Source organism: Tenrec ecaudatus, chromosome 10 (assembly GCF_050624435.1).
Source record: "Tenrec ecaudatus isolate mTenEca1 chromosome 10, mTenEca1.hap1, whole genome shotgun sequence".
NCBI lineage: Eukaryota > Metazoa > Chordata > Mammalia > Afrosoricida > Tenrecidae > Tenrec > Tenrec ecaudatus.
In genome coordinates this window covers 97,297,235-97,315,256 of record NC_134539.1, presented here as the reverse complement: position 1 = coordinate 97,315,256, position 18,022 = coordinate 97,297,235, and the positions used below count along the sequence as shown (strand labels likewise).

General features: G+C 35.7%; 1 protein-coding gene across 17 annotated transcripts in view; it reads left to right on the top strand.

The window, feature by feature from the left end:
- NCOR1 (nuclear receptor corepressor 1) overlaps positions 1 to 18,022 on the top strand; it is a 184,940-nt gene that overhangs the window by 122,850 nt on the left and 44,068 nt on the right. For 9 of the 17 annotated variants that reach the window (XM_075561014.1, XM_075561020.1, XM_075561018.1 and 6 more), the window contains 7 exons: positions 3,038 to 3,167; positions 5,504 to 5,699; positions 10,583 to 10,756; positions 11,487 to 11,647; positions 15,714 to 15,834; positions 15,930 to 16,031; positions 16,347 to 16,447. In XM_075561014.1, coding sequence (XP_075417129.1) covers positions 3,038 to 3,167; positions 5,504 to 5,699; positions 10,583 to 10,756; positions 11,487 to 11,647; positions 15,714 to 15,834; positions 15,930 to 16,031; positions 16,347 to 16,447 — 985 coding nt within the window. The remainder of the gene's footprint in view (positions 1 to 3,037; positions 3,168 to 5,503; positions 5,700 to 10,582; positions 10,757 to 11,486; positions 11,648 to 15,713; positions 15,835 to 15,929; positions 16,032 to 16,346; positions 16,448 to 18,022) is intronic. The other 8 variants (XM_075561029.1, XM_075561027.1, XM_075561026.1 and 5 more) reach the window with 2 other exon arrangements.

Below are 18,022 nucleotides of genomic sequence, written 5' to 3'. Positions count from 1 at the left end.
GAAGATATATATGAGGTTAAGTCAAAAAGTATTGCAACTAGGGCTCCAGTTTATTCCAAACATGCACTGTTTTATTCCAAACAAAAACATTTAAACATATTTCTGTGAGTAATGGTTGGCTGCATACAGATTCCCTCAGTTATATACTTGGCTCATCTCTTTGGCCTCACATTTTGAATTTTTTTGTTGACATAAACAAAAAGGGTGTCTGTGGCAGCACTTTAATTTTCCCCCAGATTAAAAAAAAATAATTTATTGGGTGCTTGTACAGCTCTTATCACAATCCATACATCCATCTATTGTGTCCAGCACATTTGTACATTTGTTGCCATCAACATTTTCAGAACATTTTCTTTCTACTTGAACTCTTAGCTTCACATTTTCCCCCTCCCTACCGCATGAATCCTTGATTATTTATAAATTATTATTTTTCATGTTTTACACTGACCAGTGTCTCTCTTCACCCACTTTTCTATTGTCCATCCCCCTGGAAGGGGTTAATAGGTAGATCATTGTGATCAATTTCCCCCTTCTTTTCCCCCACCTTCCCCTTACCGTCCTGGTATGGCTACTCAATATTGGCCTTAGCGGTTTATTTGTCCTGAATTCCCTGTGTTTCCAGCTCTTATCTGTACCCGTGTACATGCTCTGTTCCCCCAGCTTTTTATTGTTAGGTAGGCGTTTACATATCAAATACTTGTTTTTGCATTTAATAACTTAAATAATTTTCCATACCTTCTTATTGCTTGTCCTGTCGGTACCCTTGGTTCCTCACTCTTTTAAAACCTATCTCCCCCTTGTAGTGTCATGTCTCCCCTTCCCCTCGTGTGTACCTGTTTCCCCTCTCTTCGGTTGCTTTCCCTCCTACCCAGGTAACTATCCAAGTCTGTTTCCACTCATGTATTATATGTCCTTTTGTTTGACTAACTTACATAGCCTCAATCTTTCAAATGCATACATGCCACGGATTTGTCATTGTGCTTCATAGTTTCGTTATTATTCTTTTATGATGTGTGTATACCAAAATTTATCCATTCTTCCACTGACGGGTATTGAAGTTTATTTGTTATTTTGTTATTGTGAATACTGCTGCAAAGGACGTGGGTGTGCACGTATCTCTATGCCTGTTGTTTATTTCTGTAGGGCATTTGCCAAGTAGCATTGTTGCTGGGTCAGTGATACTTGTAGCAGCAGCTGGGTGAGCCGTCGCCATACTGCTGTCCACAGTGGTTGTGCTGTTTCACAGTCCCAACAGCAGTGTATAGAGTTTCCAATCTTTGGCACCACCCACCCCCAACATTTTTTGTTTTCTATATAGCAAACTTTTTGACTTACCCTTGTGTATTTATAGGAATAGTTACCACTTATATTTAATTTCCTGTGTTTTTCTTTACCTTAAAAGAAGTGGAATCATAAGAAAATGTTGGATTTGTGCAAATTCAAGACATGAATTTGAGTATAACATGATTTAATCAGAAGCCCAAATAAGCTAGCACTTTTTCGCTCCCCTCCTTTCTTTTTTTAGCAAGAAAGAAGCAAAATTGTCAGCCCAGAGACAGCTAATTTCTATTCAGAGTTCATCTTTCTTATTGTTTCCTAATATCGTTGCCTTCTGTCCCAAGTTCTGTCTATCTCTTACATACTGTAGATTTGGTGCTCTTATGATAATGAGCATTGCAGTGTTGAGTTCTCACATGGAACAGTAAATGCTTCCATTTTCATCAATACTTATTTAAATAAAACTTCTGCTTTACCACAAAATCCAACCATCTGGATAAATCTTTTTTACTCCTGATCTTACAGTAGTCTAGATTTTATGTGAATGATCCCCGACTTTAATGATAATAAACACAAATGAGTTTAAGCTATATATTCTCCTTTTAAAGCATTCTATTTTTTTAAATGATCATTTTATTGGAGGCTCGTACAACTTTTACAACAATCCATATATCAATTGTATCAAGCACATCTGTACATATGTTGCCATCATTATTTTCTAAACGTTTTAAGCATTTTTTAAATGAAACATCTCATCCAAAGTAAACCAGTGTTATGTATGCCTATGGGCTTTAGTAATTGTGTTTATAAATAAAGAAAACAGCATGGTAGTAGTAATCTTAAAGATGAGCATTTCAGAAATGAACATGACAGTCGTACACTCTAAAGATAATGTTACTTGAAGTTTATATTGCTTTTAAACATTTTGAAAATAACCTCTTTGATTGTCTATACTTAATATCTTTCTAAACCTAGGTTTTACTGCTGTTTGTTTATTGTATAGTTTCTCATTTTCTTATGAATTTATGTTAAAAATGTTGACCTTTCTCCGAATGACGATGACAACCTTCAGAAATGTGAGCAAGGTTGTAAGGCATACTAGTATATCTGGCTGCACCAAGTTCATATATTGGGTGTCCAGACTCAAGTGTAAACATTTTTGACAAGTGATACGGTGGAGGAACTGAAGATTGCATGTCTTATGTTACACCAAAGGAACAGCTGCTAAGAGTTCAACACTTGCTGCTATGTGGAAATATTGGCTCCATGGTGCCAACATTTTCTGTTAGAAACCAGAGGTCTAGAATTTTGTAGGAACCCCCAGATTTTAAAAGGTAATGGCTTACTCAGATGTTTGAAAGATACTCATCATCCTGGCAAAACATACTGTAATCATCCTGTAACAGTAGATGAGCAGTTTGTAATATGTGTTAGTATGTTCGTGGTAAATTAAAAACCCAATATCTCGTAATAGCTTTTGTTCAGACAATTAGTATTTATGGATAAATGATTAAATACAGGTAAATTTCAACCTATAACCTAAAACCAGATTGTATATAAGGTAATGGTTCTGTTTTTCTGCATCTATGAGATTTCCATTTTAGACCCCCCCTTTTTCTTTCTCTTCTAATATCTTGTAAAGGTTAATGTGATATATATGTGTGTGCACCTATGTACACATTAACTTAAAGCTAATTATGGTGGTATATGCTTAACAACTTCAATAGGAATATATTAATTACTTTGTTGCTCATTGCAGAATGTTTGCCATAGAATCAAAGCCTTCATTGTTAAACCCCACTGGATCTATACTGGCTTCATCGCCAATAAAACCAAATCCCTTGGACCTGCAGCAGCTTCAACATCGAGCTGCTGTTATCCCACCAATGGTAAGTATTCAATGTGAGCATGAAGAGTACAGATAAAAAACAAAGACGCCCCTAATAAAACGATTAACTAAAAAGCAAAGACCTTTGGTGACTCATTTCTCACCTTCAATTGGTATCTTACTGTATGTAGTTCAGATTATAAGGTGGAAAATCATTCTAGATTGTTTCTGCTTGGCTTTTTCTTGTACATGAACTTATTTTTTTTTTGTCCATGAACTTCTTGAAGCTTTGTGATTGTGTGTGTGTGTTGGGGGGGGGCGGGGTGCTGGTGGTGGCAGTGGTCTTTGCCATGCCTGGTATCCATGGGGATTGGTCTCAAGATCCCACAGATATTCATGGAAGGTCAAGCCTTTATGTGAAATGGCAGATTGTTTACATGTAACCTATGTACATACTTCTGTATCCTCTAAATCATCTCTAGATTGGTTATAATGCCTAATATAACTATTAAGTCAATAATGCTTTCTGTTCCCTCTTAGCCAGTGAGGGATTGTTTAATTATTGAGTTGTTTGTAGGGTTCATTTTTTCACCCCACACTATTTTTGATCTGCAGTTGGCTGCATCTGTGGATTCAGAAACTGTTAACTGTGAGAGCTGACTATGTTTCTGTGTTGGGCTGGGGTTATGGAATATGAGGCCAAATGGAGGAGAGAAATGGAAAAATTGTAAAAATGAGTCTGTGGAAAAACTCATTTACATAACCAAAGTTAGTTAATGTAGTTAGTCTATTGAGTTTTCAGATTGTCGTAATTGGATTGATTATCATTATTAATTTTGTGTAAAGATATCAATAATTTCTGCTTTGTTCATGACTACATAGTTATAAAACAGTAGTTAATAGCTATATAATTAGATTTTAAATTCTTAAAATGAATTTGAGATTATGACTAACCAGTTCATAATAGCAAATCGAGATTTATTTCATTTTTATCAGAATATTTTCTAAAAGTTTGGCTCATTTTTGATACTCAGTTGCAATCTTGAGTACTGCTTTTATACTGTTATGTTTTAGGTCTTGCTTTGTTTAGGAGGATAAAGATATATTTCCAGTCTCATGTGGTAATTAGTAAAATTTGAAAAATATGTGCTTATGGCATACAAAATAATCATTAAGTAAATTTTCAATGATTGATTTATGCAGGCAGACATTTACTGTCTGCCCAGCGAAGACAACGTTGTGAATATCTGTCTTCTTAAAGTTCGTGTAATGAGACATATCAAAAATGATAATAAAATTTAAAATGTGATTTTCTAGTAGAGAAGTAAAAACTAAAGTTCTATGGATGCTTCAGAGAAGGGAGAACTTTCTTCTTAATGGGAAACTAAGAAGAGTGTACACAGGAAGTAACCTTTGGTTGGACCAAATTGGTTTTTTTCTGGTAAAAGAAGTAAATGCCATGTTTTACATATAAGTCAAAGTATAGTTTCAAATAAAACAAACAAGATTTAACCAGTGTGGAGTTAGGATCAATGAAAAAGCCAACTTTATGGAACATGTTCTAAAGAATAATCTTTATATGCTTGTCACAATTATTTTGTATACATGAAGTATGAATTGTCTTAGTTCCTGCTTACTTATGTAATAACTTCTAAATAGCTTTAATTCTTTCCTTGAGCTAGGAGAGAGAAATATACTTGTAACCCATGTGGTACTTACTAAGTACTTTGAAGGAAATGAAGGTGCTTCGGTGAGAAGGAGAATGGCAGGCACGACACCACATTACGTGGGATGGTCAGGAAGGGCCATCTATTCAAGGAAGTCCTAAAGAACAGAAGCAGATTGCTTATGGAAGGGGAGGAGACTGCGTAGTCAAGGACGATCAGCAAGTTTCTGCTTTAAACCCTGGGGGCTACATTTTCTAAGAGAAGCATTGGAGGAAATAAATGATTGTAGAAAGTTAAAAGTCGTGCTTTGAATATTAGTTTTGAGATTCTTTGATATACCTACATGGAACTGTTATATGTGAGTATGAAACCTGGAGGAAAAGTCTTAGAAATGGCAATGTGTGGGTCATTAAGGTAGAGACCACATTAAATCCACAACATGGCTGTCATTGGCTGCTTAGAGGACATAGAAAGAAGGGGTAAGACCTAGGGCTGCAAGAAACTTGACCATTGTTAGCTAGATTAGGAAAGCAGCGTTTCAAGTTGGAATTTGATTTATTTTATTAAAACTGCTGATAAGTGGTAAAGGAAATGACTGACATTTTAAGATGCATTTTTGAAGATTAATACTTTGATATAAATTGGAGAAAATTACTTTACCCATACTTGCAGCAGTAGCAATGACTACTTCGGTCATTGGCATACTTAGGATTTTTTCCCTCTCTTGTAGGTTTCCTGTACCCCATGTAATATACCAATTGGAACCCCAGTGAGTGGCTATGCTCTATACCAGCGGCATATTAAAGCCATGCATGAGTCGGCGCTTCTAGAGGAACAGCGGCAGAGGCAAGAACAGATAGATTTGGAATGCAGAAGTTCTACAAGCCCATGTGGCACATCCAAGAGTCCAAACAGAGAGTGGGAAGGTATGTAGAGAGAGAGATCATCCCAAGGAAAGTTTCTTAAGAAAAACAAAGCTAGAGTCCTGTTTTTGTCTTTTGTAAATTATTGAGATAAATCAATTGATCTGCCGCTCAAAAGTATAGTCTCTTAAATTGATCACATTTAAGCTATTAAGGAATGCAATATTATTGAATACTAAAGGGTTGCAATACATATTAGAATTCTTCTTAGTATGATTTTTTTCTGGCCGTCATCTTTCTGCCAGAAGGGTTTATAAAATGCATGCTTTATGCACACAGTGAGTGAAGATTGCTTTCCTTATTTAAATCAAGCACAATATTCAGATGCTCTGATATGATGAGACAACATTGTGTAGTGGATATTACTAATCAGACTGTGACTCATCTCCTGGCTCTGTGGCTGTAGGCAACCTCTTAACCTTTCTGAACATTAGGTTCCTCATCAGTAAGATAGGAATATTTATATGTAATTAAAAGCTCACTGTGCAGAGTTGCAAACCAAAAAAAAAAGAAAAGAAACTATCATATGATACATGGTTCAGCACAGAATAGGTAAAATAAAATACTTCCTATTATTATGGTGTCACTGTTATTAAGTAATAGATTTGAGTTAATACACATTTTAGTGTTTTGTTTTAAAAGGATTCTATTTTTCAATTTTAATAAATCCTGACGTGGTTAAGAAATGGCACATGGGTTCTGTATAATAGGGAGCTTATGAACTAACTGTATGAGATGATATGCTGAGAATGTAATTGCTAATGTCTTCTATGGTTATGATTTAGTTTTTTATAATGATTTAGAAGACACCTTTAGGTAGTTCCAGGTGGCACTCTGCTATTATCAAAAGTTTACTAGTTGGAACCATCCTGGAGGTACCTTGGAACATAGAACTGTTGCTCTGCCTTTAAAATGTCAAAAGTTCTTCAAACCACTGTGAGTCTCAATTGATTTGATGGCAACAGTAACAACAATATTAGCTTTGGAATGTCATACATATCAAAGGCTATGTAATTATGATACTGTGACTGTGGTACTTAACTGATTTTGCTTATCCCCTTTCCCGTGCCCAAATGACACAAAAAGTGGGTTAATAGTTACAGAGAACATAGAACCTTGTATATTCGAGTTCAAGACTAACCTATTAGCATTTTAAGCATGAATCTTTTGCTAGTAAAAGTGTGGTAGAGCAAGGCTGGGTTCATGATAGGTGCTCAGTAAATATTTGTTGAATGATGACAAACAAGGATACCTTTTGGGCTTTTAGAATATTATATCTAAGAATTCAGTAATTAACACAATCTATATACAGTAATTAGATGCTAAGAAATTAATTAAATGAGTGACATCATGAAAATATCAGGTTTCACTGTGAGTGAGAAAAGCACTCAGCTTTTGAGCATTGCAATTATGAGAAACTGTCAAAAAATTATATGATAATTATATGAAAAGTCAGGATCTATTCATTATAAGAATGATTTTGAAAAAAATGTATAGAGGAAGTACAGCTAAGACAAAATCACATCAAATGATATCATTTGTTGAAGTCTTAACAAGTGTAACAATACTCAGTAATATATATGCCATTATTAAAAAGCCATAATATTTATCCTGGAGGTCATATTGTTGTTTTAGAACCCAAGTATCTTTTCTTCATATGCTTTTTCAAATGGGTTTCATTTTTGAGCTCGAGTGACTGAACCAGGTTCAGCCCAAAGTTCTGAGCCTCTAAGCTGTGATTATTTATTGCTGTGTGATCTGTCACAGTAAGTAATCTATGTGGTTTAGATCTAAGTGGTATCATAATTTTTAAAACCAAACTGCAATTATATTAATAAGATACTAAGAATTTACAATTTGGTTCAAGGTGACTACAAAGTGAGGCTGTTTACATTTTATTCCAGCATGAGATTTTATTTTAGCTAATATACCTAGTATGTTCATCCAGTAGTTTATGTAACAGAGCTCTCCTGAGTTGATAGCTCTCCATCCCACTGTGTTCAGTATATTGGATAATCTTCTAAGTAACCTTCAGGTATTTGCAGTTAAATTGCTTGTGTCTAGAATGGGAAGAAAATGTTTTAAATACAACATCATAGACTAGTACACAGAATGTTATAGTAAGAATGACGTATACCAAACCCATTTCTGCTGTGTCAGTTTCAGACAGAGCAGTGCCCTCACAGTTTCTCAGTTCCCTATGAAAGCAGACTGCTGTATCTTTCTCCTACGGAGTCGTTAGTGGGTTTGAAACACTAACCTTTTTTTTGACTTGTAGTTAAACACTTTAACCAGTGCGACACTAGGGCCCCTATACACGAGGAGCTTCAAGCAACTCACAGGAAAATTCCTCCATTAACCTTTTAGTTCTGTTTTCCCATCCCCTTTGTGAGCCCGAACGCAGCAGTTAGCCCTCCTGGATTCGGGCAGTGGTGCTGGTTCCCCTTCAGAACCTCACTTAGAAAGCCGCGGGCAGCACCTGCTGGCCAGGAGTGCGGTTGCATTCATCTTCTCATGTGAGTGGAGCACATAACTGCGGTAGCGTACTGGATCTCCACCTGCTGGAAAAAGAACTTTTAGAGAATGATTCTTTCGTTTTCCAGTAACAGTGCTTTGACACTAACTTAGATAGGTATAGAGAGCATTAAAATTCCAGTGCAGTTTAACAAACCCTATGCAATTAAAATAAGAATTGAGTATCTCTGTGTAGTTGAATTTTGCCTGTGGTGGGTGTCCTCCGTTTTGTTCCTTTGGTAATTTCTCTGACTGGTTGGTGACTTAATTTGCTGTGTTTTGAAACATCTGAATTTACATTGTGTGTGTATATGTGAGACAAAATGAATTTTTCTACATAATAAACTTATTGGAAATGACAAAATAATTGGGCACTTAGTTACAGTCACATGATAAATTTTCTAGAAAGGAACTTTTAAAAGTTGATTTATTTCAGAAATATGGTTCAGTATTAGGGTATTAAATAATTGAATTATTTGTAAGAATATGTCAAAGAAAGAAAAAGCATACCATCATCATAATAGATAACTTAACGGCATCTGAAAAGTCATACCCAGTCCACCAGGGAGATGTGTTGCACTACCCTGTAGAGCTCTGGCTCTTACCGTGACATGCACACACACACACACACACACACACACACACACACAAATTCCACACCCCACCCCTGTAGCCTGTTACAAACACTCACCATTTTTAAATCCCTGATACTGTGACTTTGGTGGGAAAAGTAGGCGTGATTTTTTTCTGAGCCTTAGTTTTCTCTAAATTTGGATTAATAATCTCATTGGTTTGTGAAGAATTAATGTAATGCACAGTGACTACTGTACAACAAAACTAAATACTACAACTTTACAACTGAAGAACTTTCATGCCTTACAATGAGGAGTTCCCACATGAAGGAACTCACGTTTACAGTACAATGTTAGAGACCTTCCCTTGATTATAGTTATCAGGATGATGCACCCTTTTAAAATACAGAAACAACAAAGAAAAGAAATAAAGTCTAGCTATCTGAAGAGATTTGTTATCAGAGCTGAAAAGAAAGTTCATTAAATGTCTCAGAAACAAAGTTATATGCAAAAACCTGTTCCCCTCATAAATACCTGTGCTGGGTGGTGGTGGCTGTGTAATGTTGGTGGTTCAGACCTAGTGAGTGCTTCCATAGGAGAAAGACCCAGCAATATGCTTTCCTAAAGGCTGCAGACAAGAAAACCTGAAGGGGGCAGTTCTGCCCTGTCACGCAATGCTGCCAACGTCCAAAAATGGACTCGGTGGCTTTAACAGAAACAAAAGTTGGTTTTCCTAACAATAAAGCATAAAATACCCAGGAGAAACTTTTAACAATATTAAAGGTCATTATGTATAAAATTAGGTTCCTCAGTTGGAAAATTCTTTATTATAAGATGTCAATTCTCTTATATTTGCTAATAATTTTAATGTGAGTACAATGAAAATCCCAATGACACTTTGTTTTAAAAGAAAGTGTTGAATAAAGTGACTATCTTTTGAAATTTATCTAGAAGAATAAATGTTTAAAACTGAGAATAGAAAACATAAAAGAATTAAAATGAATGTGAATTTGGTCTTGTAGATGTTTAAAATGGCCCAAATCTCTTAAGTAATTAGAGTCACGCATGATTTTTACACTTTTCTGTTTATACTTTTTTCATATTCTAAAATCCCTACAATGTGTCTGTTTTATTTAAAAGAGAAATTCTCTATATATAATGTGTGTGATTTTTTGTTGTTTGTTTTTTTAAACCTAAATATAACTACACCTTTGGCATTCCCCTTAATTGGCATGCCAATTAATTAGAATATCTTTACACTTTCCTTAGAAGTAGTTTAAATGTTAATTCATGTTAGCATTACTTTAGCAATATTCATAGTTTTGTAAGTTTATGGAGGTTTTGTGGATTAATTTCTTCTTAAAGGCTTTCTTTTTTTTGTTACTTTTATTTCTGGTAGACAGTAGGCTTGAGCATGCTCCTTAGAAGAGACTTGACGTTATTGGAACTCTGACCACTGATTCAGGCCATACTTGCATTCATAGAGTTGCTTGGTAATCTGATGCTTGCCTGTTATGATTTTGTTGCATGTGAAAATACTTGCTTCGTTTTATAATTGGAAAGAGAAGTTCTTTGTCCTTTAAAGAGGAAAACATGCCAGTTTCATTTTTGAGGATTTTCTTAGGTGATAGTGATGGTTCATAAATTTTAAAAATTAGTGGATTTTCTCCCCATAAAAATTTTAAATCTGGATTTTAATATAGAGACGGATCTGCCCCTGTATGGTGTGGGCTTGGTCCTGTCACACTTACTACTTCATTTGGGGTTCTTCCCTTATTTTGACAACTTTAACTTTCTTAGGACAATCAGTCGCCTATATGCCTTATGCTGAGGTCAGACGTGCTCTAGAACAGGAAGCACAGAGGCACAGTACTGCAGCAAGGCCAGCCTCACCGTGCAGGCTCTCTCCAAGAGAAGCCAGTAAAGCCGCTCCACAGCTTGGCATGAGTGCAGCCTGCTATAGTGTCCCGCCAGGTAAATATTCTTCCTCTGCACGGTGGCTGCTGGCCATCCACCTGCAGATGTCAGCACTGGGTTTTTTAAACTCATAAATGAACTACTCTTTCAGGACATGTCCTTCCTGTTTCAAAATGACTTTGTTCTCTGCATACCATCATCAGTTGTACTCAGTTGAGATTCAACGGGAAATTTGCATTCACACATTTTTATTGTGACATTGACTGACTTTTCTATTAATAGTACTTGTACTCTGTGGAAATCTTGAGATCCCAACCCAGGCTTCTCAGAGATTCAAGTGTTCTATGAGAGCCAGAATCAGTAAATATTTGTCAAGTTATACAAGATATAAATAAAGAAGCTTTAAGTGATGTCTGTATATTCTACAAAGTAATAATATCAGTGCCACTTTTCTGCACCTCCATTGTAAGGTCCAAAGTGATGATGGAGAAGACTAAGAAATTATTTGATATTGAAGTTTGCGGATAGTAAGCAGAATTCATTTGAAATGAACATCGGCTTAAAAGCTCTGATTTGATAGGGGGTTAATTATTTCATTCTCACAATACCATTTGTGACTTAAATATGTGATATAAGTATGCAAGTGAAATTTAAAATAGAAACTTTCATCCTTGGTTTCATCTTGCATTTATATTTGTGATTTAAAAGTTTTAGGCATGACTAAAGTAGGCAGAATGTTATAAGCAGGAAATTGACGTTTTAAATAATCTAATTTTCCCTTTAAAAGTCCTTCAGTCTGCTCCACATCAAGTGATTACTAATCTTCCTGAAGGGGTTCGGCTTCCAACAACTCGACCAACCAGGCCGCCTCCTCCTCTCATCCCATCATCCAAGACCACAGTGGCTTCAGAAAAACCGTCTTTTATAATGGGAGGCTCCATTTCACAGGTAAGAGACTTTCTTCTGTTCACCCTAGGTTTTCTGATGATTGCTTTCATAAAACTTTCCCCTGTTCCTTATTTGTCTTAGTTTAATAATAATTAATAATCTGTACAAACATGAATGTTCTAGAAACAGTGGGCAGAAAATACAGCAGTCACTGTACTTTATACCTGTATTGGATCTTTGTGAAAGTTATGTGCTCAGATTGAGTGGCCAAGCCACTCCAGCTGGGTTAAGTTACAGTATAGATAAGCCTTAAAGCTAGTAGTAGTATAATTTCAAATAACATTTTCAATTATTAGGATATTTACTGACCATTATAAACACTCTAAATAGCAAATTGTGTTGATTGGTATACAGGGAAGCCCTATTTAGCCTGGCTTTGGCCAACTGGTAACTCTGTTTTTCTCTTCTAGCTGTATTATTTAAATTTATTGAGATATGGTCTCATCTTAGCAGTTAGTTTTGATGAATGTGTACTCCCAGTGTACATCTATCAAGTTATAGACCATCACTTCAGAAAGATGGACATGCTCCTTTCCAAGAAATCTCCCTTCCCATAGTTTGAAGTATCTGCTGTTCTACTTTGTTATTGTAGATTAATTTCACCTTTTCTAGAATTTCACATACTAGAATCATACTTTGTGGTTATGCTCTTTTTGTCTTGCTTAATTGAACATATTGATTTTGAGGGTTTGTCCAGGCTTTTGTATAATCAATGGTCTCTTTTTATTGCTGAATAATAATTCAGTGTTGAATATACCAGTGTGTTTATCCATTTTTCTGTTTCTACAAGCCTGAGTTGTTTCAAGACTTTACTGCTGCGAGTAGAGTTGCTCTGACCACTCTTGTCCACGAGTCTTTGTGGACAATGTTTCCTTTTCTTCGCACAGAACTGTTCTTTTGGCTTTCTTTCCCTGTTAGGGAGCACACAGCCTCATCCTCCTCCCTCGGGCTACTTGTGGGTTGAAATGGCCAGTCGTGTTGTACTTAGTGACTGAATTAGGTACCCACTCCACCACCGCTACCAGTGCTCTTTGTTGTGTTGAACAGAAGTGTTTAATTTGTTGAAGTTTCTATATCTGACCTCCTCCTCCTTCCCTTCCATGACTAGTTCTTTTTCTCTAAGAAAGTCTTTACCGCTTCTGAGGTTGTGAATATTTGTTTTCTTCTACCTTCATGTAATCTTTGCTTTTATATGTAGGTCTTTGACTATCTCAAATTAGTTTTTATATATAGTATGAAGTAGGGATCAATATTCATTTTTCCATAGGTGTTTCATTTCCAGCAGTATTGCCATATTGGTAGCAAAACCTTTTTCTTTCTTCCATTCATTGTGTTAGTGTCTGTCAAAATTATTTTGTATATGTTGGTATCTACTTTTGCATTCTTTTATATTGATAATAACATATTTTTACACAAATAATTGGTTCCTGTAGTTAGTTTGCCAACCATGCCCTCTCCAAATGAGGTGTTTTTGTAAGCATGTTATGCTCATTTTTTGACATATAAGTTAGCAGAGCATGATTACAAAAACGCCTCCCTGGAGGAGTGTGGTTAGGGAACATATGTAGAAGGCACATGTTATTTTCATAGATGTTTGTCCTTTTGTCAGCATCACGGTCTTACCATCTCTCTCTGTTAAGTATTGCAATCTTGTGGAGTAATGCTCCAGGATTTTGCTTTTTGGAGATTGCTTTGGCTATTCTGTCTTTTGCATTTTCATGTAAATTTTATAAATCAGTTTGTCAATTTATACAAAAATTTCTGAAATTTTGAGTGATGTGAATCTATAAATCACTTTTGTTTAGGAATGGATACCTTAACAATACCAAGTCTTAATTTGTGGACATTTATATTTTTCCATTTATTTGTCTTTAATTTTTCCAGCAGTGTGTTATAGTTTCCATTATAGAAGTATTAGAAATCTTTTATTAGATTTATTTCTGGGACTTGATATTTCTAGTGTATTCCAATCTATATATGCCATTTGCAAATAAAGACAGTTTTACGTCTTTTTGAATCTTGTGTCTTTTATTTATTTTTCTAATTACAACTGATCTGTTAGTGCAATGTGGGATAGTAGTAATGAATACAAATATCCTAGTCTTAATGCTGATCGTAGGAGAAAGTTAGTCACTGTTTCACTATTTATGATCAATATGCTTTTCCTAGAGCAGCGGTTCTCAACCTGTGAGTTGCGACCCCTTTGGGGGTCGAATGATTCTTTCTCCTGATTCATAACAACAAAATTAAAATTATGAAGTAGCAACGAAAATCATTTTCTGGTTGGGGAATCAACACAGCATGAGGAACTGTATGAAAGGGTTGCGGCATTAGGAAGGTTGAGAACCACTGTTATAGATGTTCTTTATTTTTTTAAAAAACATTTTATTAGGGGCTCATACAACTCTTATCACAATCCATACATATACATACATCAGTTGTATAAAGCGCATCTGTACATTCTTTGCCCTCATCATTTTATTTTCTGTATTTTTTAACTCCAGAATTTCTAACTGTTTTTATTAAATATTTAATAGGAGGTTTCTATTCATTGAGGCAGCATTTTCAGATATTTCTTTATTCCTAAGACATATGTCCTTTATTTCTTTGCATATATTTAAAATAACTAATTTTATTTAAAGTATTTGATTGGTAAGTCCAGTGTCTAGTATCTTCAGAGATAGTTTCTGGCCGCCACATTTTTTTCTTTTCCTGGATCTGAGTCATAAGGTTTTATTTCTTTTCATGTCTTGGAATTTGGGGTTGAAAAGTGAATATTTAATATAATGTGGCAAATCAGATCCCCTTCCACCCCCCCAAGTTTGTTGCTTTTGCTATTTTTGTTGTTGCTTGTATGTTCATGGTTTTTGTTTTTAAACTAATTCAGTAAACTCTGTTGTGTGTGATGACTGTAGTGTTTGCAGTTGACTAATTGGTCAGTTAAAGGTTTATAGATAGAGTTCTGTAGACACTTGGAACCAATAAGGAGCTTAGTCTTTTTGGAGGAGCATGCCTTCAGCACTTAACCAGGCAGTAGACATTTATGATCTAGTTTTCATTTTGTACTTGCACAGAGGTCAAGGTCAGCCAGAGGTGAAGACTTCCCTACTTCCTTCCTGATTATATCCGTAGCCCTTTACATACCCATAAATGTGTGGGAGCCTTTTAATGCCCCCATTGGCATAGACAGCAGTTCAAACCCATGCAAGAAAGATGTGGCAGTCTGCTCCTATATACACAATCTCAGAAACCCAAACGAGTCAACTCTGCCCTATCCTATAGGGTCACTGTGAATTAGAATAAACTGCAAGGCATAGAGTTTGTTTTTTTTGGTAACTATCTCTTCCTCAGCTTTTTCTTTTTAAGCCAAGAGACTAATCATTTACTTCTAATTATGGCCACCCCTCCTCCTCCACCCCCAAAAAAGTTTTTTGCATTGTTAGGTTTAATAAAGATAATCTTGTAAATAATGTCTCCCACCAACAGACAGATCAAATAATGATTTTTATTTGGAAATTAGGCATTTTAAAGACTTGCACCTCCATTGACTGCCAGGCTACTGGTTCACACATGACAGCAGACTGTTGTGTTTTAGGTCTGTTGTTGAGTTAGATGGGACCTGGAAGTTCTAGAGCTCTGGAAAAACTGATTCTTTCAAAAAAAAACAAAAACTGATTCTTTCTTTCTTCTTTTAAGGGCCAGTCTTTTGTTGCTTTTATAGTTTTGGGAGGTTTTTTGCCACTTTCACTGCTGTTACTCTGCCTTAACTGTGTATGTTAAAGTATATATTAAGCGAAGTTGGTCCTTGTAGCCATGTTTAGTTATCTAATTCAGACATATTACATTTCAGAAGACATTCTACTTCTCTTAATGTTGTTTTGTTTTGTTTTTAATTCAAGCAACCTATGATGAGAATTTTCTTGCTTTACAGATACTGTTGTTTTATTTTTGAAGGAGAGCAATGGGTGTTACCTGTTTCAGAAACAGATTTCTGTAAACAAGATTAGCTTTTTAATTCACCTTGTGAAAAGACAATGTTTAATTAGTGCTTCAAAATTAATTTTAGGGGACCCCTGGCACTTACTTAACCTCTCACAACCAGGCTTCCTACAGTCAAGAAGCAGCTAAGCCTTCAGTGGGGTCTATTTCTCTCGGGCTGCCTCGGCAACAGGAGTCTTCCAAATCAGGTCAGTGATCCACTACCACTACGTGTCCGCATTTGTAGCATTGCCTTCAGTGATTCAGTGCTTGATAACTGCCTGTTTGCTTCTCTGGTCCGTAGCTGCTGTGCCCTACATCAAGCAAGAAGAATTTTCCCCCCGCAGCCAGAATTCACAACCAGAGGGTTTATTGGTCAGGGCTCAGCATGAAGGTGTGGTCAGAGGTAAAATATACTATTTGGCAAAAATGATACATTTTCACTTTTAGATTTTTTCAAGTAAGTCCCTAATAAGTTTTGATAAGTTTTTAAGGTAGATCTTTAAATTCTAAATATAAGTTTCTTTCCATACAGAAGTGTTTTCAAAACTTTGAAATTCCATATTTTTGTAGTCCTTTTAAATGAGTAGAATAATATTTTAGTATATTTCAATAAAACAAAAAAAATTTCTGATGTTCTCTTTACCTCTCTCAAAGGGCCTTTTTTGGGGAGGCGGGGCAGGCTCAGAGAGTGTAATTTGTTCATTTTCTTTTCATTCAGGTACCACTAGCGCCATACAAGATGGAAGTATAACTCGAGGAACCCCGGCCAGTAAAATCTCAGTGGAAGCCATCCCCTCTCTGCGGGGCTCTATCACTCAGGTAGTGGTGGTCATTTCTCATACACTAAACATGAACCAATTAGAAATCTCTAAAGCTTTGACTGTCCCAGCAATATAATTTTGTCCCTAATTCTGGGTTATGTGATTGGTTCACAGTAATAATAAGTACCAGATCCAAAACTAGCTACAGAAAATATTAATGTAGTTATTTGATCACGTGCTATGCCATTTAAACTAGGGCTCATTTGGAAAGGTCCCTTATTTACAAATTGGCAGAAATAAATTGATTGATCCAGTTCTCACTATGTTCCTGACACGACTTGTACCACATGTTTAACTTAAATCAAAATAGTGAAGAAAATCATTATGAATTATTTGCTTGCTTTTGTGCCTTTTGGAAAGGAAGGTCTGTAACCTCATTATATGTGAGGGATTTTCTAAAACATTCATGGAAAATGGATTAAAAGGTAAGGGAATTTTCTATAAACATTTTGAAGCACTCTTGTAGATTCTCTTGTTAGAATCTGATACTAAACTAAGAAATATTGATAATATTGACAGAAACACAAAAACTATCTTCTTCCAATTAGGGCCTAAGTAAATAACCAATTTTTATTTATATTAATAAGATATATTTTCCCCCCGCAGGTGTTAATTTTAGTGTGAAATGAAAAACTGCTCACCTTCTATTTCTGTATGCCAGGAGGAGTAAAAATCTATTTGGGAAAATTGTTGTAAACAGAGTCCCCTTCTTTTGCACCTAGTCTTTGTTATGAGTTTTCTATTCTATTGATATTCCTTACCTTCTTTCACTACCATCCTCAAATTGTGATTCTCCAGGTAGTAACAGCTGTATCACCCAAGAAGTTGCTAAAATATGTAAAATTTCAGATCCCACGGGCTTTCTAATTCTAAAACCCTGGGGGTGGGGCTCAGCAGTCTGTAGTTTTTCCATTGGATTTGATATCTTTGAAACCCCCCTCACCCTTTATTTGTTTATTTTTAAAATCCTTTTATTGGGGGCTCTTATAACATTCCATACACCAGGTGTACCTTGCTGACCTAAGAGCTTGTTATAATAATAGAGAAAGTTTAATTCCTACCTGCTATCTATTGATCAGCTTTAATAAAGTTCCCAGTCAGATGTGGATTTACAGAGTATATGGCATGTACTAATCTAGAAAGTTACAAACTGACTTCTCAAATACCTATTTCCAAATTAGATCAGTTTACTTTTCACTGATAACAATTTTCAGAAAAAGCCAACACTTGAATATAGACAGATGGAAAATCACTGTTTCAGCGTGTCCTAATGCATTATATTTATCTTCTTGTGTGTAGATGACTAAGAAGTTGGTCTAATGAGGCTGGGCTTTCTTTGCCCATTTTTAGATCCGTATGTCAACATGGCATGAGCACAGTTACAGTGAGTGTTAAGCATTCAGATGTTTAGCACCATGTTAGCTTAAGGACTGTGGTTTCAGATTATGTGTGTTAGGGGCGGGTCCCCAGAGTGCATTATCACAGGGCCAGTCTCTGGGCCTTCATCTCCCATTTCAACATGAGCAGCTCACTTTCAGAAGCTGTTGTACATAAATAGGTTTAATAATATTCC